The sequence below is a fragment of the Salmo salar genome, chromosome ssa13 (assembly GCF_905237065.1).
Source record: "Salmo salar chromosome ssa13, Ssal_v3.1, whole genome shotgun sequence".
Classification (NCBI taxonomy): domain Eukaryota; kingdom Metazoa; phylum Chordata; class Actinopteri; order Salmoniformes; family Salmonidae; genus Salmo; species Salmo salar.
Window position 1 is genome coordinate 21917668 of NC_059454.1, and position 23843 is coordinate 21941510.

The 23843-nt window shown below is 42.2% G+C and overlaps 2 protein-coding genes across 2 annotated transcripts; one reads left to right on the forward strand and one right to left on the reverse strand.

Moving 5' to 3' along the window:
- The first annotated feature begins 3742 nt into the window (after positions 1-3742).
- On the forward strand, positions 3743-5870 carry LOC106566636 (cytosolic sulfotransferase 2). The gene is made up of 7 exons (XM_014134847.2): positions 3743-3914; positions 4009-4131; positions 4310-4410; positions 4506-4632; positions 4691-4788; positions 4937-5111; positions 5241-5870. The coding sequence occupies exons 1-7, from the start codon at positions 3776-3778 to the stop codon at positions 5351-5353; spliced, it is 876 nt and encodes a 291-aa protein (XP_013990322.2). The 5' UTR covers positions 3743-3775; the 3' UTR covers positions 5354-5870.
- A 3020-nt stretch (positions 5871-8890) lies between these two features.
- st1s3 (Cytosolic sulfotransferase 3) lies at positions 8891-17916 on the reverse strand. The gene is given in 8 exon segments (NM_001141353.2): positions 8891-9393; positions 9525-9699; positions 14183-14280; positions 14480-14606; positions 16098-16198; positions 16527-16655; positions 16776-16914; positions 17785-17916. Coding segments are annotated over 8 exon segments (891 nt in total). The 5' UTR covers positions 17794-17916; the 3' UTR covers positions 8891-9280.
- Positions 17917-23843: the final 5927 nt, after the last annotated feature.

Below are 23843 nucleotides of genomic sequence, written 5' to 3' on the forward strand. Positions count from 1 at the left end.
CAGTTTTTTCTCAGACACGGAAAATCAGACTAAGAGAATTCACAAATACCTCACATTCATAACAGGTACTGTGGGTACCGAGGGTAAATATTTTTACTTTTGTTTTTAGTCCAGATCTTATTTCAGCCTGTATCTCATATCTCAAATTAACAACAAAAGTTCTTTAAAAAATATATTAAAACACACTTCATGATCTTTCTCAATCAAACTGATAAGATAGGATCCGTACCCTGTATATTTCAGCACCATAACCCAGTTATATGGCAGTCTATATGGCAGGTCCAAATGCGCCATAAACAGTCAATTAACCTGACCACAACCTCTAGTCTAAAGTTCATGATCATTATACATCAAATTATGGACTCCTCTTTGAATCTGCGTATTTCTCCAAAACACAGTTGTCCTGAGTCTGCATAGAACTTCCAGGAACTAGGATCAATAAACACAATCAAGTTTTTTTTATCCTGTATCTCTCAACACATTCACGAAAATAGTAATGGCCTCTAAACCTTCCAGCTGCCTACTGGACCCTATTCTAACTAAACTGTCTGAAAGAGCTACTTCCTGTGCTTGGCCCTCCTAAACGTCTCCCTATCCTCCTGATGTATATCAAACTCACGAAAAGTTGCAGTAATATAGCCTCTCCTGAATAAGCCAAACCTTGACCCGGAAAATTTTAAAAACTAATCGGCCTAGATCGAATCTCCCATTCCTCTCAAACATTTTGAAAAAGCTGTCACTGCCTTCCTGAAGACAAATAATGTATACAAAACGCACCAGTCTGGTTTTAGACCCCATCAAAGTACTAAGACTGCAATCGTGAAGGTTGTAAATGACCTTTTAATGGAAAAGGCCCTGCATCTGTCCTCATGCTCCTAGAACTCAGGACACTTTCCATTCAGTAGCCCATCAGGTGAGTGTGTGTGAGTGTGTGTGTGAGTGTGTGTGTGTGTGTGTGTTGACACCATCATTCACAATGTTCTTTTGGAGAGATTGGAAACACTAATACGGCAACACGGACAAATTATTGCCTGGTTTAGATCTTATCTGTCTGAAAGAGGGCGATATTATATTCTATATATTCTACCCCTTGGTGAAGTCATTCGGGAACACAATGTCAACTTTCACTGCTACGTGGATGACACACAGCTGTACATTTAGATGAATCACAGTGAAGACCCAAAATCCTGTGTTTCAGACATAAGGAAGTGGATGGCAGCAAATGTTTAACTTTAACACTCGGACAAAACAGAGATGCTATTTCTAGGTCCCAAGAAACAAAGGGATCTGCTGTTGGATCTGACAATCTTGATGGTTGTACAGTCATCTCAAACAAAACTGTTAAGAACCTCAGCGTTAATCTGAACCCTGATCACTCTTTTGACGAACCTATCAAGGGCAGCTTTTTTCCGTCTTTGTAACATTGCAAAAATCTATAACTTTTTGCCCAAAAAGGATGCAGAAAAGCTCATCCGTGCGTTTGTCACTTCTAGATTAGACTACTGCAACGCTATACTCTCCGGCTACCCAGATAAAGCACTACATTAACTTCAGTTATTGCTAAATACTGTATGTCTGCTAGAATCTTGACTATAACCCCAAAATGTTATCATATTACTCCGGTGCTAGACTCTCTATGCTGGCTTCCTGTTTAAGCTAGGGCTGATTAAGGTTTTACTGCTAACCTACAAAACATTTAATGGACTTGCTCCTACCTATCTCCAATTTGGTTCTGCCATACAGTGCATTTGGAAAGTATTCAGACCCCTTAACCTTTTCCACATTTTGTTATGTTACAACCTTATTCTATAATTGATTAAATCATTTTTCCCCCCTCATCAATCTACACACAATACCGCATAATGACGAAGCTAAAACAGTGTGCTTAGGTTCGTTGTCCTATTTGAAGGTGAACCTTTGCCCCAGTGTCATGGAAATTCCTACTGAGAGAGACTGTGTCATTTCTTTAAACAATCATCTTTCTTTAAATGCCAGAGATGTTATCATCAAATTCCCAGACTGAGTTTGATATAAATTGTCTCACGCTGCATAGCACTCATACATGTTAACACCATGGATCTGTTCATTGTCACTCTTCTTATGCTGTGTCTTCTCAAAGAGTGCGGCCCTATCACGACTCAGGATATGACCCAGTTGCAGACACAGGAGGCGGATAGTACAGTTCTCATGATATGTGTTATACAAGGGGACAGGCCAGGGCAGATCGAGGTCAGGCAGGTCATTAATCCAGGGCAGAGTCAAAGAGGCACACAACGGCAGGCAGGCTCAGGGCAGGCAGAATGGTCAGTAGTCCAGGGCAGAGTCAATGAGGTACAGAACGGCAGGCAGGCTCAGGGCAGGAGGAATGGTCAGTAGTCCAGGGCAGAGTCAATGAGGTACAGAACGGCAGGCAGGCGCAGGGCAGGAGGAATGGTCAGAACTGGGAAGACTAGAAAACAGTAACTAGACAGACTGGAAAATGGGAAAACACGCTGGTAAGACTTGTAGGGACAAGACAAACTGGCAACAGACAAACAGAAAACACTGGTATAAATACACAGGGGAAAATGGGGACAAATGGAGACACCCATTGGGGGGTGGAGACAAGCACAATACAGATGAAACAGATCAAGGCGTGACAGGCCCTTACCCCCTTGGCCGCTCCAACAGTTGGCTTCATGAGAGCCGCACAAAGCTGGACAAACAGATATTGGAGGTGATTTACATGGGACTGGTAATGAATTTCACCTAATCACAGTATCCACTGACCACAAAGGATGGAATGTACAGTATCTTACCCCAGATGAGGTCGTTGATGTCCCTATGAAGGTGTTTGGTTTCCAGACCAACTCAGAGATCATTGAGACATGGCATGAGGAGCACAGCTCCACGGCTTACACTATATATAGTTATGTCTCATACCAACCTGCACTAAACAGCAAGTATCCATTGACAACCAACGCATTAAGCTTAACCAGGTTGAAAACAACTGCACCACTATTCGTATTTAGGGAATTTACACTAACCTTGGAAAAAAAGGTGAATACAACTTTATCACCTGAATGCAAAGTATATTGGTTGATACATTGTTTTGATAATAATTACATTGCATGTAACAAGTGTAAGGAATGCTTATTGTGAAGTAAGATTTAACAAGTGGCACAAGCATTAGGCAAAAATATATTAACAAAATGACATTTCCGTCTTATTGTCACGACTTCCGTCGAAGTTGGTCCCTCTCCTTGTTCGGGCGGCGTTCGGCGGTCAACGTCACTGGTTTTCTAGCCGCCACCGATGCACTTTTCATTTTCCATTTGTTTTGTCTTTATTGTGCACACCTGGTTTCCATTACCATAATTATATGTTCCTTATTTAACCCTCTGGTTCCCCCATGGTGTTGTGCGTGTTTGTTTGTTGAAAGTTGGTCTGTATTTGTGAGCTGGTATATTTTTCCTTCTGGAATATTTGATGTTTTGAGTAAAGTTACGTGAATTACTCATCTCTGTGTCCTGACTCCGCCTTACCTGCTACACCTAGACGCCTTACACTTATGTTGTTGTCCCTAGTGTTAGGTTCTTATTTTTCTGAGTAAATAACTCCCGAACACTCGAGAAGCTTTAACATTTGTAGGCAAACATATCAATAGAGCGTTATTCCTCTCTACGTTTGAATAATACAACCATTCGGATGGCTAAAAAATTCTGTTCAAGTTTCATATCCAAGCATAAACAATACTGTGGTGATCCTTGATCGAATACATGTCCGACTTTTCCAGATGGAGCTGCCACCTCGACCAAAACTCTTTGACTTCCATGGAGTCTCCATGACCAACTACTTTACTGACAACTGGGACAATGTACAGAACTTCCAGGCCCGACCAGATGACATTCTCATCGCTACCTACCCAAAAGCAGGTCTCTCTCAGTCTGAGGTTGATGTTGCATTAAAGATTGGGTTTGGGTTTGTGAATGACTGTATATATGTCCCCTATCTGTATTCTTCTCTTAGGAACCACATGGGTCTCCTACATTCTAGACCTGCTGTATTTTGGCCAGACAGCCCCTGAGCGTCAGAGACCCATCTTTGAGAAAGTTCTTTTTCCGGAGTTGCTCATTCCTCTTTACCCTCCAGGTCAGAATAGAGCATTGGAAAACTTAATCATGCCTCTCCCATTTTGTCATTTCTCTGTAGAAAATTGAGATGATGTCTTCAAAGCAGTAACTAAAGTCTTTAATACAATGACACAAACTGCTGAACAGTGATAATATCCATCAAACATTATTTAGCATTATTATATTGTTTGTCCTAGGGGTGGAGGTGCTGGACAACTTAACCACCTCTCCTCGCCTCATCAAGACTCACCTCCCAGTCCAGTTGCTGCCCAAGTCCTTCTGGGAGCAGAACTGCAGGGTGCAGTATTTGTATCTTGTCTTCTATGTTTCTCCACTATATAACCACTATATATAAATGCAATCTCTCTCTCTCTCTCTCTCTCTCTTCTGTAGGTAGTGTATGTGGCCCGTAATGCCAAGGACAATGCTGTGTCTTATTTCCACTTTGACCGCATGAACCAGGCCGACCCAGAGCCAGGAGACTGGAACAACTTCTTACAGAGATTCATGGATGGAAAGAGTGAGTAAACAAGAGAATAAAGGAGTGATTGAATGAGCAAGGGATAATACTTCTTCAGTGGTGTTTGGTTCGTGGTACGACCATGTGACTGGCTGGTGGGAGAAGAAGCAGACTCACTCCAAAATCCTCTACCTCTTCTATGAGGACATGTTTGAGGTGAGTAGAATACTGATGCTAGGTGTGTGTTACAGTATTATTAAGATGCATCTAATGAGCTCAGTGCACACATATGCTCAAGAGCCATACTAACTGCTGCTCTAGGAGGTTAGCTGTTTCTACATCCAGTGTGTATGTGTTCCTACAGGATACGGGGAGAGAGCTGGACAGGCTGTGCTCCTTCCTAGGTTTGTCTCCTTCAGCAGAGGAGAAGGAGAGGGTGAGAGGAGGAGCGCAGTTTGATACTATGAAGAAGAACAGCATGGCCAACTACTCCACCGTCCCAATCATGGATTTCAAGATCTCTCCATTCATGCGAAAAGGTAGACCTCTCCATTTCTCCCCTATACCTCTCTCTCTATCAGTCTTTCCCTCCTCCCCTCTCTATGTCCACCACCTTTTCTTTGCTCACGACTCTCTCTCTCTCTCTCTCTCTCTCTCCCACTCTCCAGGAAAGGTTGGTGACTGGAAGAACCATTTCACTGTGGCCCAGAGTGAACAGTTTGATGAAGACTATAAGAAGAAGATGAAGAACACCACCGTACAGTTCCGCACTGTAGTCTAGGTTGTGGTCAAGTTGACTGTCTGATTGTTTGTGGTCAGGTTGATTGTTTATTTGGCGCATATGGACCTACGATAGGCTCGGCTGGGGTGTCAGTCTTCCATTGGTCCACAGTGAACTGGGTTATGGTGTTGAAATATACAGGGTGAGGATCATATCGTATCATATCCTAGAGTGTGAATGAGAAAGATCATGAAGTGTCTTATAATATCATTTTTTGAGAATGATTGATGCTACTTTGAGATATGAGCTATAGGTTGAGAACTGAAAACAAAAGTAAAATGAGGACATGCTGCACAGTACATTCTCAGCAATGTGAGCTATTTGTAAATCATCTTGCCTGGTCTGTTTACTGTCGATACAGTAATAAATATGTGAATGGAGAAGAACATTATTAAGCATCAAGCATTGTTTTATGCTGTTTAGAAAATATACATACTTTGAAACTGTAACAATTCCTACTCGTATACAGTATGACTAAACGTAATACATTGATGTTCATGTACTTGTATTTAAATTAATATGAAATGTCTATATGACACAAAGTGGTTAATTAAAACTTCTACGGGATCGGTGTCCCCCCCGCGGGACGGTTGAGCTAACGTAGGCTAATGTGATTAGCATTAGGTTGTAAGTAACACAAAAAATCCCAGGACATTGGCATATCTGATATGGGCAGAAAGCTTACATTCTTGTTAATCTAACTGCACTGTCCAATTTACAGTAGCTATTACAGTGAAAGAATACCATGCTATTGTTTGAGGAGAGTGCACAATTATGAACTTGACAATGTATTAATAAACTAATTAGGCACATTTGGGCAGTCTTGATACAACATTTAGAATAGATATGCAATGGTTCATTGGATCAGTCTAAAACTTTGCACATATACTGCTGCCATCTAGTGGCCAAAATATAAATTGTGCCTGAGGTGGAATAATACATTATGGCCTTTCTCTTGCATTTCAAAGATGATGGTACAGAAAGAAAAAGTTGTTTTCTTTGTATAATCTTTTACCAGATCTGATGTGTTACATTCATTTCACATTTCCACAAGCTTCAAAGTGTTTCCTTTCAAATGGTATCAACAATATGCATATCCTTGCGTCAGGTCCTGAGCTACAGGCAGTTCAATTTGGGTATATCATTTTAGGCGAAAATTGAAATAAAGGGTCGGATCCTTTTAACAAAGCCTAAGTCTTAATGTTTCTCAAATGACGACAGTAAAATCATACTACACATGATAGCAATTCCTACGTACCAAAATAACTGACTTACCCTGCTCTTTCTGAGTAAGATACCTCAGGGTGAATGCACTGCTTACAAAATGACTCCTAATTTATTCTCTGTGCTCCTCTTTTCCTGTCTCCTCCCCATTCTATCTTCCATAATTTTCTTCTCACTTGAGGGATAGGGTCTGGTTTGTTGTAGCTCTACTCCAGAGCTGAGGGGCTTTTCTGCTCTCCCTCTCAGTATCTCATGTGTCACTACTAAATCGCCAGGGGCACTTACATTACAAGAAATTCACCAGTAGGTGGCAGCTGGACACAGATATGAGTTATGTTATTATTACCTTAAGCTTACCATGTGCTTCCCAGTCAAAACAGTTTGCGCATATATTATGACAAAATGTTGACACATTTTTGTTCGTTTTGGTGTTCGACACCGTTCAATGTTTTTTTTTGTGGGCTGTTGAAGCACACAATCTTTCTTGAGGTAAGTCGAAGTTCTTTGATTGGTCAACAGTAGGGATTCTTCAATGAAGTGTTTGTTGCACCCCTTTGGCCCTGCAGTCTAGGGGGGATGGAAACGAGACTCGTAACATATCTCATGCAAATCATAAGAGTGAAAAGGAACAGTGAGAACTAAAAACAACAGACAACCTAAATCTACCGTCTAACACTTTAGGTTTATTTTTCAAACACACGGGGGGGGGCGGGTGGTCCGCTACGGGTAATGTATACCCAAGGGCGACTTGGCTTGGTATCGCCTTTTCCCACCAACAAACAAACAGCCATACACCACAGCAATACATACTCACATGGTAACAGTCAATGTGAGATGTAGGTACAAAAACAAAAGAGCGATAGCTGCAGAGACAACTGATTGAATTTCTTTTAAACAAAGGGAAAGGGTATGTGATTGGGTAAGAGAAAAGGAGCAGGTCTGTCTTCAGATTGGCGACTAATTGGCGACTGATTACTGCCACCTGTGACTAGGGCAGAAGGAGAGAAAACAAATACACACAGGATACCTGTATCCGTAACATCAACAACAACAAAAATCACTTGAAAATACTGCACCAAACATCTTAGTTAGATGTAAAATTACTCAACCAAGACCTCTTCGGCAAAAATTTTGAATTATTTTAGATTAATTCAGACTATTTTGAGGAAGTAGACTGGCTATGTTTTTGACATGCCGCCTCAAGAGGGCAAACGGTAGATGTGCTTGTTTCTTGTTTTTCAAGCGAATGGCTTTTAAAGGGAGTATGCAAGGCTTGCTTTGCCTTGCCGAGTTCTGCTAGGAACAAACCAAACCTGTTTGTGGATGCCTTTACACACCTGACCTGACCCCAAACATACTCTATCCCCCACCTTCCATCAAAACACACACACACACACACACACACACACACACACACACACACACACACACACACACACACACACACACACACACACACACACACACACACACCTGATAGGCTACTGAATGGGCAGTGTCCTGGGGTAGATAGTGTCTAGGCTGCAGACTGTGTGCCTGGGCAGTGTGTGAAGCGTGTACACACCTTTCACCTACTGCATCAACCTTTTTTATTGCCAGGTTGCTGGCTAGACGCCCACAATCAATACAAAAAGATACTCTGTAATGTTACTTGGTAAGGAGGTCTGGTGAGGAGGTCAGATGTCACAGGTGAATGTTCATACAATATTTGAGGAGATAATGGTACAAGTTTAACGTTTAATATCAAATACAATAGACCACATTAACTGGAATGACATTCACTCTCACGTGTGAAAAAAAAGCCCCCATTAGCCACACCTCCAACTCTTCTGATAAGCTGCCACCACTACATTGCCCATGCTGCTATTCAATGTGCATGCGTATGAGTTGTTGGAAGCAATTTAGAAGCTTTCATTAAATAAACAAAAATCACACTGATCTAAAAAATGCATTATTTGATTTCAGGCAAATTGAATAAAGTAGGTTGGAAGAACCAAAGTGTAATTTTCTATCATTCCAAACAGTAGAAGCACTTCAGATGAACTACAGCGCCATCCCACTTTTTACAGTGCAAGTGTCATGCTTTTCACAGGCATAATGAACATACAGCTGTGAAAAGTGGAGGGTGTGCGTATGTGCAAATTGCTGGCTCTTTAACCGCTTTGGGTCATATAGACATTTCATATTAATTTAAATGCAAGTACATGAACATCAATGTATTACGTTTAGTCATACTGTATACGAGTAGGAATTGTTACAGTTTCAAAGTATGTATATTTTCTAAACAGCATAAAACAATGCTTGATGCTTAATAATGTTCTTCTCCATTCACATATTTATTACTGTATCGACAGTAAACAGACCAGGCAAGAGGATTTAGAAATAGCTCACATTGCTGAGAATGTACTGTGCAGCATGTCCTCATTTTACTTTTGTTTTCAGTTCTCAACCTATAGCTCATATCTCAAAGTAGCATCAATCATTCTCAAAAAATGATATTATAAGACACTTCATGATCTTTCTCATTCACACTCTAGGATATGATACGATATGATCCTCACCCTGTATATTTCAACACCATAACCCAGTTCACTGTGGACCAATGGAAGACTGACACCCCAGCCGAGCCTATCGTAGGTCCATATGCGCCAAATAAACAATCAACCTGACCACAAACAATCAGACAGTCAACTTGACCACAACCTAGACTACAGTGCGGAACTGTACGGTGGTGTTCTTCATCTTCTTCCTATAGTCTTCATCAAACTGTTCACTCTGGGCCACAGTGAAATGGTTCTTCCAGTCACCAACCTTTCCTGGAGAGTGGGAGAGAGAGAGAGAGAGAGAGAGAGAGAGAGTCGTGAGCAAAGAAAAGGTGGTGGACATAGAGAGGGGAGGAGGGAAAGACCGACAGAGAGAGGTATAGGGGAGAAATGGAGAAGTATACCTTTTCGCATGAATGGAGAGATCTTGAAATCCATGATTGGGACGGTGGAGTAGTTGGCCATGCTGTTCTTCTTCATAGTATCAAACTGCACTCCTCCTCTCACCCTCTCCTTCTCCTCTGCTGAAGGAGACAAACCTAGGAAGGAGCACAGCCTGTCCAGCTCTCTCCCTGTATCCTGCAGGAAAACACACACTGGATACTGTACTTAAAGTATTATCTACCACTCCATGTTGTCCTTCATCTGTGTGAGGACCACCCCTAGCCCAAAAGATGATGCATGTGCTGATACCTTTGTCTTAGCGTGGGGACGGTACTGGGCCAGCACTCTCTGTGGGGCCAGGTCTCCATTGATTTTCTCAAACGCCGCCTGTTGCATGTGACCCCATGACCAGTCATTCTCTTTGGCTAATAATTCTCTTAAGGGTTCGGTTGTGTCTGAAAACTGTGGGAGGAACTTACCCACATATGTGACCATGCCTAAGAAGGTCCTAACTTCAGCCACGTTCTGGGGGATGAGCATGTCTGTGACGGTACTGATCTTGTCTGGGTCCGGCTGTATTCCAGCTGCACTGATTCTGTGTCCCAAGAACAAGACCTCTGACTATGAGAAGATGCATTTTTCATTGAGCGTCAAGCAAGTCTCCTGGAGTCTAGTCAGAACTGCTGTGAGTCCTCATGCTCTGCTCTGTCCTGTCCGCAATCGAGCACGTTGTCCGCGTGGACTATGACTCCACTCAGCTGTCATGACATTGGCCTGAGTGGGGGAGGTTTATGACCACCATAAATACCTTTCCCCTTTTTCATCTCTCTACTCTACCGATGTGACTATTGAAAATCCCTTGGTTAACATTGAGAGAGAGTCTGGTGACATCAAAAGATGGGAACGGAACCATATTTCGGTAATCCAACCAGCTGAAAATATGCGTTGGTACTAAATGAATATGATCTCAGATCAGTTGTTCTCTGAGACATTATTACTAATGACAGGATGACAAACTGTATCTTGGAAAGTTTACACATTCTAGCTATCAGATTCACATGGAATTGTTGTGCAATTTAAAAGTTTAAATATGAAACTATTTGTGAAAAGATTAAATGTAATTTTAGCTTCCAAATGAGAGAATTGGGTATTCATGAGTGAACTATGCTCAAGTCAGTAGCCCTGCACATGTGAAATTACATTGGTTATAAACTATGAAACACACCCTTCTCTCCCCTCCTCTATAAAGCTCTTGACGAAAATGTAACTTTCTGTTCCGAGGACGTTAGGGCGACAGTCCTACGTTAAAAGGGCTCAGATAATAAGCTGTTCCAGGGACGTGTGGACTTGAGGTCCCCACGTTGAAAGGACAAAGACCACCTACAGAACTAAGCCAACCTTAGAGAACCTAACGAAATTAGCATAGAATTTCAATGTGAAGGTGACGACCTACACGCCGGAAGGATGAATTTCGACTATACCAGCCAGAATATAGCATGAGCTTAAAGTATGGCAACTTGGTATGAACTTTGAACTCTTATTCACTAAAGAAGTGATACCTCCTAGCCGTCGCGTTAGCGCAGCAACTGTAGATGTGGGCTAGGAGAGGACGTTCTACCACACGACGACGGTACTACCAAGTATCCATTCTACCACCAGATATTCTTCAGAGGACCAGAGATCCATGCTGGACCACCCGGCCTCCCATCTACCGAAGCACAGGTCAGAGTAAATATTTATTGCATTCTCCTTTTTCAAATGTGAGGTAATTTAGAATGCATAAGATACTGTATTTATGATAGCATAGCTTCTCCCTTTGTTCCTCAGTCTTTCCGCTCTTTCACTCAAATCCAACCCCCTTTCCTTTGTGTAACCAGCCGTCATGTCAGCTTCGTCTACCAGGGACGTTTTCTTTATGACATAATTTGTAATCAATGTATGATCCATTCTGTGTATATTTAATTCTGTGTGATTATTTAGGTATTTAGTAAATAAATAATTAAACCAAATTTGGTATTGCTGATTCAACTTGTTAGCCAGGGTTCGTGAAGATAACCAAGAATTTACAACTTTCAGATGAGACTAAATAAGGTGAGGATTAAATATTGACTGCTACTGACGTAAAAGATTACCAGGTCTTTAAGAGTTTATTCGGAAGATAACAGCTCTATAAACATTATTTTGTGGTGCCCCGACTTTTTAGTTAATTATCTACCTGATTAGCTTAATCAGGTAATATTAATTACAGAGAAATGATTTTATAGAATAGCATGTCATATCACTTAATCCGGCATAGCCAAAGACACGACACAGCCCATCCAACAGCTGGGACATGCGTCGTTGGAAATGGACCGGAAGCGATTCCAAATGGCAAAACGTTGAAACAGTACCAGCCAAACCGTGTTATAAACATTGTGAGCGCCCTACTCTCTGGTGACATCGGTATCTCCTAAAATCCTGAGCGGGCATACAGCTTTGTGTTGACCTGTGAGCCATCCAACTGGGCCGGCGTCTGTTCCGTTGATGGTTAGATGTGTCTCTCTCTGCAGAGTGCCTCATTCAAGTTAGTCATGTCCACAGAGATCCTTATGTCCCCATTGGCATTTGGGAACCAGTGGGACTCTCTATTTTAAACACAGCCTCAATTTCTTCCACCCTCCCCAACTCGTCCTTTACTTTGGCCAATAAAGGGATAAGCACATGGCAGGGGGTTGTAATGGCATTGGGGATGTCATCCTTCTTGAGGCAGATTTTGTAGTCACCTTGTAGCCTAGGAATTTTGGGGGGGAATTTCTTTTTGAAAACTTTGATCGTCAGACTGCAGAAAGTGTCCTCTCCTGTGACATTTCCTGCATTCCTCATCCTTTCCTGGGCAATCTTTCCAGTTGTGGAAAGGGGGTTTCCCACATTTGCCACAAACGCTTGAACTGGTTACTGGCCCTGTCTGTGATTGTTTTTTCCACGTCTGTCTCTGTGTTCCCCTCAGTTTTTTTAGCACGGTATGAGAACGCATATATTTCCTCACTCTCTACACTCTGTCTGCATAGAGCTTCCGCTGCACAGCATTTCCTGTTGTTTTTTACTGTCTCACTGCCTAAGGTGATTTATAGCTTTGGACAAGGTAAGCTGTAAATCCAACAGTAACTTCAAAAAGTGAGATATTTCTTATTCCCACTACAATCTGATTTTGGATCAGTTTTTTCCTGAGTGAGCCAAACTGTCAAACTGACAATGTTCCTCTAGCTTGTGAACAGATGTGATAAAGCTGTCGGCGGTTTCTCCCAGCTTCTGTTTGCGCACATTGAACCTACCTCTCTCAAATATAATGTTGTGTCGTCCTACGAAATCTTTAACAGCACTGCAGTTAAGTTTCTCTTCCTCAGTCAACACTGAAGCCTTTAATATATCCTCGGCTTCATCACCCATAGTGTAAACCATACAATCAACATTCTCTGCGGAGCTAATTCGAAATCCGTCAGCACTAGCCACTGGCCTGTCCAGGTTTGCTCAAGAGCACATTGAACTTGGGAGTCACCAGACCTGAAATCCCGCCGGCTTCTTCAATAGGGTCCAGCTGCAATGTCATCTGTCAGAGCAGTCATCCTTCAGGGTCTCTATGCTGCTACCTACTGATATGACATCTCTCGGTGCATCACTCAGTGCATCTCTCAGGAAAAGTGGGGGTGTCGAAAGGAACCACATTAGGAGAAGTGGGGATTTCAAAAAGAGTCTTTAAACACTCGAAACGCTGGAATTCCATAACAACTAGAACCACCATGGCTTGATATTTCAATTATTATTATTTTAAATATTCAATAATAAATAATGCATTGTAAAATTAATGCATGCTCTTATAAGTTAAGGTAGCTAACGTTAGCTACAATTTACCTTTACGAAAACGTAATGTTACATACATGGCTACCGGTAGGTAACGTTCAAAGAGACAACTCACACTGAGTGAATAGAATTTATTTTTTGCAGAAATGAAATTCCATACTGTCGTCTGTGCAGACCATGAGTAACATCTGATAACCCAAACAACGTCTTGAGTGGCACCTTTCGCATCCCACTTCTCCATATATGGTTCCTTTCGAAACATCCACTCCTTTCAAAAGCCCCTCTTTTCCTGAGAGGTGCACTGCACTGAGATTACATATCAGTAGGTGGCAGAATAGAGACCCTGAGGGATGAGTGCTCTGAGAGAGGACGTCGCAGCTGGACCCCTCTCGGCTTCTACCTCTTGTAACGTTGCCCGCAGTAACATAGTCCTCTCTCGTTAACTAGCCCAATTATGATCTACGCTGCTTATCTCTGTTTCTGTGCCCTTCTTGCTTTGAAACAGCCTGTCGGCTGTATGATTCACATGGTAAGTCCTTCACGTTTTTGTGATTATTAAAACCACTCTGAAACCATGTAGTATTACTTAAAATAAGGAGGCACGACAAGGTTCAAGCTTCAGCATGTCTACTAGCCTATGCTGTGCATGTCATACATAGGTACGGATACCCACAAGGGACATCCTACTACAGTACTCTTCCTCACTGAAAGCTAATGCTAGAGCTGATCAATATAACAATATAACACGGATATCCACACTGCCTTTATGTAAGTTAATGTGCTACATAATCTGCAAAGAGGTCAGCACCTTTATGGCACAAGAGGTAGTTGTTCTACTCACCTCAACCATATCCTCATAGAAAACATAGTGGAGTTTTGAGTGAGTCTGTTTCCTCTCCCACCAGCCAGTCACATGGTCATACCAGGGACCAAACACCACTGAGGAAAGCAGCCATGTGGACATGAGAGGATGTTAGGGAGATAGATAGAGATGCATATATAGTCAGGAAAAAGACTGATCAATAAGCCAGAATCACAGAGCCTCATCAACATCTGTACTGTGCTATCTCTCTTACTCATTGTAATTGATTTGTTCACAGACTCATTCATTCACTCGTTTATTCTCTCATTCACTCACTCTTTCCATCCATGAATCTCTGTAAGAAGTTGTTCCAGTCTCCTGGCTCTGGGTCGGCCTGGTTCATGCGGTCAAAGTGGAAATAAGACACTGCATTGTCCTTGGCATTACGGGCCACATACACTACCTACAGAGAGAGAGAGAGAGAGAGAGAGAGAAAAATCGCTGCAATTACAACATTACTTGATGTAAGAGTATATTATTTAATTATACAACGGGTGGGTCTAATCTTGCATGCTGATTGGTTAAAACCGCATTCCAGCCGGTGTCTGTTCCACAAGTTACCACCCGCTAAAGAAAGCTATGATGTTGAAATGCCTATTTACTCTGTTCCATCTCATTGCGCAATCCACTGTCTCATCAGCCCAGCCAGGCAATTTATAAACTTGATCTCCTCTATAAAAAACATCTTTACATTATATCACATTTATTTTAGACTAGCATTTGTATAAACCTTGCTGTCTGTCTCTCCGACATTTGCAACATTGTTTCAATATTCAAATTCAATCTCCAGCGGTCCCATAGTAATGAACGTGTTGGGAGTCAGGACGAGACAGAGAGGCAGGCAGAGTTTCTCAGCCAGTCGAAATCATGAATCAGCTGGCATAATTTTTATGGATATATACAAAGAAATGTCAATAGGAAACAGGTAAAATGAAGTGAAATGCAGATAGTTTGGAGTCTTTTCAGCTTCAGTTTGAAGTGAGTGTGTTAGCTGTGTTGTTGGCTAGCTCCTCTGAACAACAGTGTCCTGACGAGAGAGCACATTTTCTACACCAGGTGAAATCGTGCATCATTAGTTAATTGTTATGGATGTATCCAAATAAATGTCACTAGTAATTCTGGCTGCTCTGTTTGACATGACTGTAAGTTAGCCATAGTTGGATAGCTAGCAAGCAAGGTATAAGAACATTGCCAACCAGTATGGCAATCGAACATTTAGAACGAACGACTGGGGTGCGTCTATAGATACAGAACAAAAAGACTTAACAACTGGGTCTCTGGCAACTGAACCGATAGAAAGGATGACCAGCCGGCTTGGGTAGCAACCTTAGATTTGTGATGGGACTATATCCCATGGAAGGATTAAAAAGTATGAATAAATTCATCAAAAGAACGTTTTTTAATGAAAATTTGTCAACTCGTTGTATAAAAGTCATAATGTCCTCGAAGCCGGTGTTTGGAGGATATATTGGTACAGTTTACCGGACCTCGACTTCCTCTCAGGCCTAACAACCCCCATGTCAATACATCCTCCTAACACCGGCTTCTCTGGCAATATCACTTAAACAAACCACACAGAAGGAAATGGAAGAGGAAAAAATTAGGACAACAAAAAGTGTTTACAAAGACTGGATTTCTATAGAGTCTTCGCAATCCACACGGAGACGCACGCTGGTTCTAGAGAGGTTTGCAAAAGTTTGTGTATTGTGTTATGCTGCCCTCCATTGGGGATTCACACAAATTGTGTCATTAATTAAGTTCACTTACTGGACAAAATGCAGCACAGCAGGTTTGAGGATGCATAAATGTTAACCATATGCTACACCAGCAGACATGAGCGGAGTCATATTCACAGACTACACAGACAACAAACAGAGAGTTACATATAATGTACCCTGCAGTTCTGCTCCCAGAAGGACTTGGGCACCAACTGGACTGGGAGGTGAGTCTTGATGAGGCGAGGAGAGGTGGATAACTTGTCTGCCAGCTCCGTTCCTGTGTGTACAGAGGGGTGAGGATCTGGATAGGTTACTTTATGGAGTTAAGGATGATTTTTACAGTAAAACTGCTTATTGTCATGTAGCTGGAATATGTGATTGGCACAACTTCTCACAGTATAAGATTTCAAGTCATTCAAAAAGTCCTTCAACTTCGTGACAGTAAAAAGGCTGTTGATGAGGACTTGGGTTATTGTATTGTATGTGGTGTTTTCCGGATTCAGTTTTCAAGCATGACAAAGATTTGATCTCCGCATACTTTATTGATGTGTAATCAAGATAAAGGCTTCACAGTGTGTGGAGTTATATCAGAGTTGTATTCTAACCTGGAGGGAGAATATGGAAGTCACTCTCCAGGAAAGGCACTCTCTCATAGATAGGCAGTGAAGTCTGACGCTCAGGGGCTGTCTGACCAAAATACAGCAGGTCTAGAATGTAGGAGACCCATGTGGTACCTGGGAGAGAGAAAGAAGGGGGAGGGAAGATGGAGAAATGGGGAGAGAGAGGCATGTCAAAGATTTATCTTTACAAAATGTTGACAACACACAAACACACACTCAAACACACACACAGACCTGCTTTGGGGTAAGTGGCGATGAGGATATCATCTGGCCTGGCCTGGAAGTTTTGTATGTTCTCCCAGTTGTCAGTGAAATAGTGGGTCATGGAGACTCCATGGAAGTCAAAGAGTTTTGGTCGAGGTGGCAGCTCCATCTGTAACAACAACACAGTCCACCGCTGATCAGAGAGATATTATCAGGGAGAGTTACAATAATCAACTATTCACTAATATTCTTGCTTCATTCAAGGATATTCTACAGGTGACAAGAGGTCCCAGTTTCCACTTATAATTCCTTGACAGTTCCCTTGTCAAAATACATACAGTACAGAAAATGATAGACTGTAGATGGTCACGATAACTTTCCAAAGCACAACTAGTTGACTATTAACATTGTATGTTTCCAACATAATGAGCCTGATATGTGATCTATAAAAAATAGGTTGAATAGGCCATTTGATCCTGTCTCTACAAAAGTAAGAAGCTGGTTATGTTACGTTAAAGGGAAAAGGTCTGCAGGTTTCCTGGCATGGTCTCTATAGGTAGATGGTCAGTAATTTCGGGCCAAGATCTTATCTGTACAGACTTCAAAACCAGAGCACAAACACTTTCAGACTTAGGCATGTAAATCCTTTTTCGGTCTCATGGAAAAGATCTAAGAAAAGGCAACAATCTCTTCGATTCTATCGAATAGTAAAATGTACATTTGAATACATTTCATAATATTTGCATTGGTGTCAGTAAAAATGTTGAATAACTTAAACAACTTTCTGCTTTATAACAACTTCCTTTTGACCCTTAATGAACTTAATGTTCACCACAGTCACATTTATTCATGCTAAATTACAAAGCCATCATGCACAAATACACAATAGAAAGCCATCTGCAGTAAGACAACACAATTTGTGAGCAGAGAAAATAAATAAGTCAGTTACATTACACTCAAAATGTTGAAATATGCAAATAAAATCATAAGATATCAGCTACTGGCACAGAACATTTCACCAAAAAAAAGAGAAGCTCACATTTTCCATGTTGAATGGAATTCAGTAGTATCCTGTTTGGCCACTCTTCTCAGCTTCTCAGTCTCTTCTGGTCTCTGTCCATGCATTCCTTCTGTTTCTCCTCCTGTTCCTCTCTCTTCCCTCACTACAGTCAATGTATTTTCTCTCTTGCTTTGGTTTTTATTTTCCAACCCAGCTTCGCATTCTTATCTTACCTCCACTCCTTCTTACATAAGTTCAGAACTCTCTCTCTCCCTCTCTCTCTCTCGTTACTGCAGTCACAGATGTATTGTGTCAAGCCACCCCCTCCATATCCTTTTATTCCCCCGTTAGTGACCACCCTCCTTCTGCTTCACACGCACACATACACTCACTCTGATACTTCTTTCTTCGAATGGTTTTTAATTCTTCTTTCCAGTGTGTGGGTTGGTTTTTATTTCATGCACACATGTATGTGTGTATTAGCACTCCTCTCACAAATTATGTCACAAAATGGGTAAGGTGACAAGAGCATAAAGCAACTCACTTCAATAAACACACATGACCCTGAGAACTGGTTTTTAATATAAGGGTTTCAGCTCTTTTGAAGCTCCCTAGAACATATGTTGTCAAAGAAACTGGAGAATACCCATTTTCTCAGTCCTTGATTCATTCCACGCCTGCTCTGATTGGTCAGGCTAGCAGATATGAGCAGATTTCAACAGCACAATGGATCCCCAGAGAGATGCGTAAGTCTGCATGGGTCTGGTTCTAGATGACCTCTCCTCTCTCTTGAAGTAATGCACTGGTTGGATCCTTTGTGCTCTGGGTCTGTGAATTACCACTTCACCATAATGTTCTTTAATCCTCAGGTACTTTCCCTCTTAATGTCCTTGTTAAGCCTAATTTAATTTGCCGCCCTCGTATGCCCTCTCTTTTACCCCTCGGCCTCTAGTCCACTGGGACACATTGTTGGCCCCTTTTCAAGTAAGCACTTGCTTTCCGAAACACTGGACCAAGCTACCCTCGAACCAAAGAATTTATCTACTCAGAGAAGGAGGGATTTGTGCAACCAGTTCCCATAAGATGTTGTCTACAGGCAACAGTATATGTTAAGGTGATTGCATGTGTGTGTGCGTGACACAAACTGAAAGTGGGAGTATGAATCTCGGAGGTATGTGCGTGACAGAGAGTAAAGGGTGGAACAGAGTGAGAGAAGGAGGGGCACTCTTCCACCACTCTCATGCAACAGAAAGATAAACTATTTAAACTCTTGCATGTCAGAGAGAAAGAGAATGTGTGCCTGTAATCAATCAATCAATCACATCTATTCATAAAGCCCTTTTTACATAGGCAGATGTCACAAAGAGTTTATACAGAAACCCAGCCTAAAACCTCAAACAACAAGCAATGTGGATGTAGAAGCATGGTAGCTAGGAAACACTTTCTAGAAACGTAGGAACCCAGGAACAAACCTAGAGAGGAACCAGGCTCTCTTGTACCCCTCTGCCTCTAGTCCGCTGGGACACATTGTTGGCCCCTTTTCAAGAAAGCACTTGCTTTCCGGAACACTGGAACAAGTGACCCTCGGACCAAACAATTTGTCTACTCAGAGAAGGAGGAGGGATTTGAGCAACCAGTTCCCATAAGATGTTGTCTACAGGCAACAGTATATGTTAAGGTGATTGCATGTGTGTGTGCGTGACACAAACTGAAAGTGGGAGTATGAATCTCGGAGGTATGTGCGTGACAGAGAGTAAAGGGTGGAACAGAGTGAGAGAAGGAGGGGCACTCTTCCACCACTCTCATGCAACAGAAAGATAAACTATTTTAACTCTTGCATGTCAGAGAGAAAGAGAATGTGTGCCTGTAATCAATCAATCACATCTATTCATAAAGCCCTTTTTACATCAGCAGCTGTCACAAAGTGCTTATACAGAAACCCAGCATATAACCCCAAACAACAAGCAATGTGGATGTAGAAGCACAGTGGCTAGGAAAAACTCCCTAAAAAGGCGGGAACCTAGGAAGAAACCTAGAGAGGAACTAAGCTCTCTTGTGCCCCTCAGCCTCTAGTCCACTGGGACACATTGTTGGCCCCTTTTCAAGTAAGCACTTGCTTTCCGGAACACTGGAGCAAGCTACCCTCGGACCAAACAATTTGTCTACTCAGAGAAGAAGGAGGGATTTGTGCAACCAGTTCTCATAATACGTTGTCTACAGGCAACAGTATATGTTAAGGTGATTGCATGTGTATGCGTGACACAAACTGAAAGTGGGAGTATAATTTTCTGAGGTATGTGCGTGTAAGAATGTTCTAAGATAAATACACAATGCAGCGGACTAGAGGTCAAGAGGGCTAGAGAGCAATAGAACTGTGTTTTTCAGTTCAACATCTGTTTAGGATCTGTGTAGGAATTTCAGTCCGGGATAGCTACATGTGGAAGGTTTTCATTGGTCCAAATTGTCTATACATTGAACCTGAAATGGGATACTTGGTATTTGGCCACTGGCTCAATTTTACTGCAAGGAATTCTAATTGGTCAACCACAGGCTAGGCCTGGGTAGAAACTACATCCTGTCTCTTTGTTCAGTGGAGAAAACACTGAGGACAGGGAAGAATAAACATCTACTTTCCAGCATAACTATGATTTGTTCTCTTTCAATAAATATATTTTTCTACTCCTGATTTTCTTTGGTGTCTGTGTTACTGAAGAATAACATCAACTGCTAAAGTGCGACAGTGAGTAAAAGGTGGAACAGAGTGAGAGAGGGGCACTCTTCCACCACTCTCATGCAACAGAAAGATAAACCATTTGAACTCTTGCATGTCAGAGAGAAAGAGAATGTGTGCCTGTAATTAATCAATCACATTCATTTATAAAGGAGTTTTTACATCAGCAGCTGTCACAAAGTGCTCATTCAGAAACCCAGCCTAAAACCCCAAACAGCAAGCAATGTGGATGTAGAAGCATCGTGGCTAGGAAAAACTACCTAGAAAGGGAAGAACCTAGGAAGAAACCTAGAGAGGAACCAGGCTGTGAGAGTTGGCCAGCCCTCTTCTGGCTTTGCCGGGTGAAGATTATAAAAGTATATGGCCGTTAAAGCCAGATTGTTCTTCAAGATGTTCAAAAGTTTATAGATGACCAGCAGGGTCAAATAATAATCCCAGTGGTTGTAGAAGGTGCAACAGGTCAGCATCTCAAGAGTAAATGGCAGTTGGTTTTTCATAGCCGAGCATTCAGAGGTCAAGACAGCAGGTGCAGTAAAGAGGGAGAGAAAGAGGGAGAAGGAGAAATAGGGTAGAAAACAGTAGGTCCGGGACAAGGTAGCACATCTGGTGAACAAGTCAGGGCTCCAATAGCCGCAGGCAAAACAGTAGAAACTGGATCAGCAGCATGACCAGGTGGACTGGGAATGGGGACAGCCAGGATTTATGAGACATGGTCCTAGGGCTCAGGTCCTGAGAGAGAGAGTGTACTTAAGTTCACACAGGACACCAGATAAGACAGGAGAATTTCACCAGATAGGACAGACTGACCCTAGTCCCCCAGTGTCACGGTTGTCGTCTGGAATGGAGGACCAAAACGCAGCAGGAATGTGGATGCTCATCTTGAACACCAAAATAACGACCGATCAACAAAACAGTCTTGTAATGCTCACACACGCAAAACAAGAAACAATCTCCCACAAACACTACACAAAACAATTACCCATATATAGGACTCTCAATCAGAGGCAACGAGAAAGCACCTGCCTCCAATTGAGAGTCCAACCCCACATTAACCTAAACATAGAAATACAACTAACTAGACTAAACATAGAAATACATTAACAAGGAACAGTGCCCAAAAACCCCGGAATACATAAATCAAATACCCTTCTACAAAAACACCACCCCGAACCACATAAAACAAATACCCTCTGCCACGTCCTGACCAAACTACAATAACAAATAACCCTTATACTGGTCAGGACGTGACACCCAGCACATAGACTATTGCAGCGTAGATACTGGAGGCTGAGACAAGGGTGGTCTGGGGACACTCTGGCCCTGTCAGACAATACCCCCAGATTGGGCCAACCAGGCAGTATATAACCCCACCTACTTTTCCAATGCACAGCCCCCACACCACTAGAGGTATATCAACAGACAACTAACTTACTACCCTGAGATAAGGCTGAGTATAGCCCACGAAGATCTCCACTGCACAAGTCTGAAGGGGCTTCAAACCGGACAGGAAGATCACGTCAGTGACTCAACCCACTCAAGTCGAGTATTGCAAAAAAAAGCCTGGCACAACGTGACACACCCCTCCTAGGGACGGCATTGAAGAGAACTAGTGAGCCACTGACTCAGCCCCCCGTCATAGGGTCAGAGAATTCCAGTTGAGAGAGGGGAGCAGTCCAGGCAGAGACAGCAAGGGCGGTTCATCACTCCAGTGCCTTGCCATTCACCTTCACACCCCTGGGCCAGACTCAATTATAGGACCACCTGAAGAGATAAGTCTTCAGTAAAGACTTAAAGATCGAGACCGAGTCTGCTTATCTCACATGGATAGGCAGAGCATTGCATAAAAAATTAGCTCTATAGGAGAAAGCCCAGCCTCAAGCTGTTTGCTTAGAATTCTAGGGACAATAAGGAGGCCTGCATCTTGTGACTGTAGCGTATGTGTAGGTATGTATGGCAGGACCAAATCGGAGAGATATGTAGGAGCAAGTTCCTGTAATGCTTTGTAGGTTAGCAGTAAAACCTTGAAATCAGCCCAAGCCTTAAAAGGAAGCCAGAGTAATATGAAAAAAAATGTGGTTCTGGTCAAGATTCTAGCAGAGGTATTTAGCACTAACTGAAATGTATTTTGTACTTTATCCAGGTAGCTGGAGAGTAGAGTGTTGCAGTAGTCTAATCTAGAAGGGACAAATGCATGAATGAGCTTTTCTGCATCATTTTTGGACAAAAACTTTCAGAGTTTTGCAATGTTACGAAGATGGAAAAAGCTGCCCATTAAATATTCTTGATATATTCATCAAAAAAGAGATCATGGTCTAGAGTAATGCCAAGGTCCTTCACAGTTTTATTTGAGACAACTGTACAACCATCAAGATGAATTGTCAGATTAAACAGCAGATCTCTTTGTTTCTTGGGACCTAGAACTAGCATCTCTGTTTGGTCCGAGTTTAAAAGTAAAACATTTTCCACCCTCCACTTCCTTATGTCTGAAACAGACTTTCGGGGTTGGCAATTATGGGGCTTCACCATGTTTCATCAAAATGTATAGCTGTGTGTCGTCCGCATAGCAGTAAATGTTGACATTGTGTTTCCGAATAACATCACCAAGAGGTAGAATATATAGTGAAAACAATAGTGGTCCTAAAATAGAACCTTGAGGAATTCAAAAACGTATCATTGATTTGTCAGAGGACAAACCATCCACAGAGCCAAACTGATATCTTCTGACAGATAAGATCGAAACCAGACAAGAACTTGTCCGTGTAGACCAATTAGCGTTTCCAATCTCTCCAAAAGAATGTGGTGATCGATGGTGTCAAAAGCGTCACTAAGGTCTAGGAGCACAAGCACAGATGCAGAACCTTGGTCTGACACCATTAAAAGATTATTTACCACCTTCATGAGTGCAGTCTCAGTACTATGATGGGGTCTAAAACCAGACTGGAGCATTTTGTATACATTATTTGAGGTTCCTAGGTGTGAGAAGTGTGCAGAAGGGCATGAGACAAAGGAATGTGTAGCATTGGGGAAAGTAGTGAGGCTGGGGATCAGAAATGTCCCGTGCAGGTTGAGGTTTCCAGGGTTAGAGTAGTGCAGAAGTTGTCATATGCTGAGGCAGTGAAGAAAGTAGAGGAAGATGGGTAAAGGGGGAGGGATCCTGAGAGGAGTGGTGTGGGCAGTAGATCTGTACCAGTACAGAGGGATAGGCCAACTAGTGATATATGTTTCAGTAAGATTGGATTTTTTTGCATTTATAGCAATGGTTATCAACTGTACTGCAGGGATGGAACATAAGTCGCAGAAAATTGCGGTTGTGGTGGCAGCTGCAGAGAGGTATTTGGAGGTGCGAGACTTGACATCAGAAGAGTTA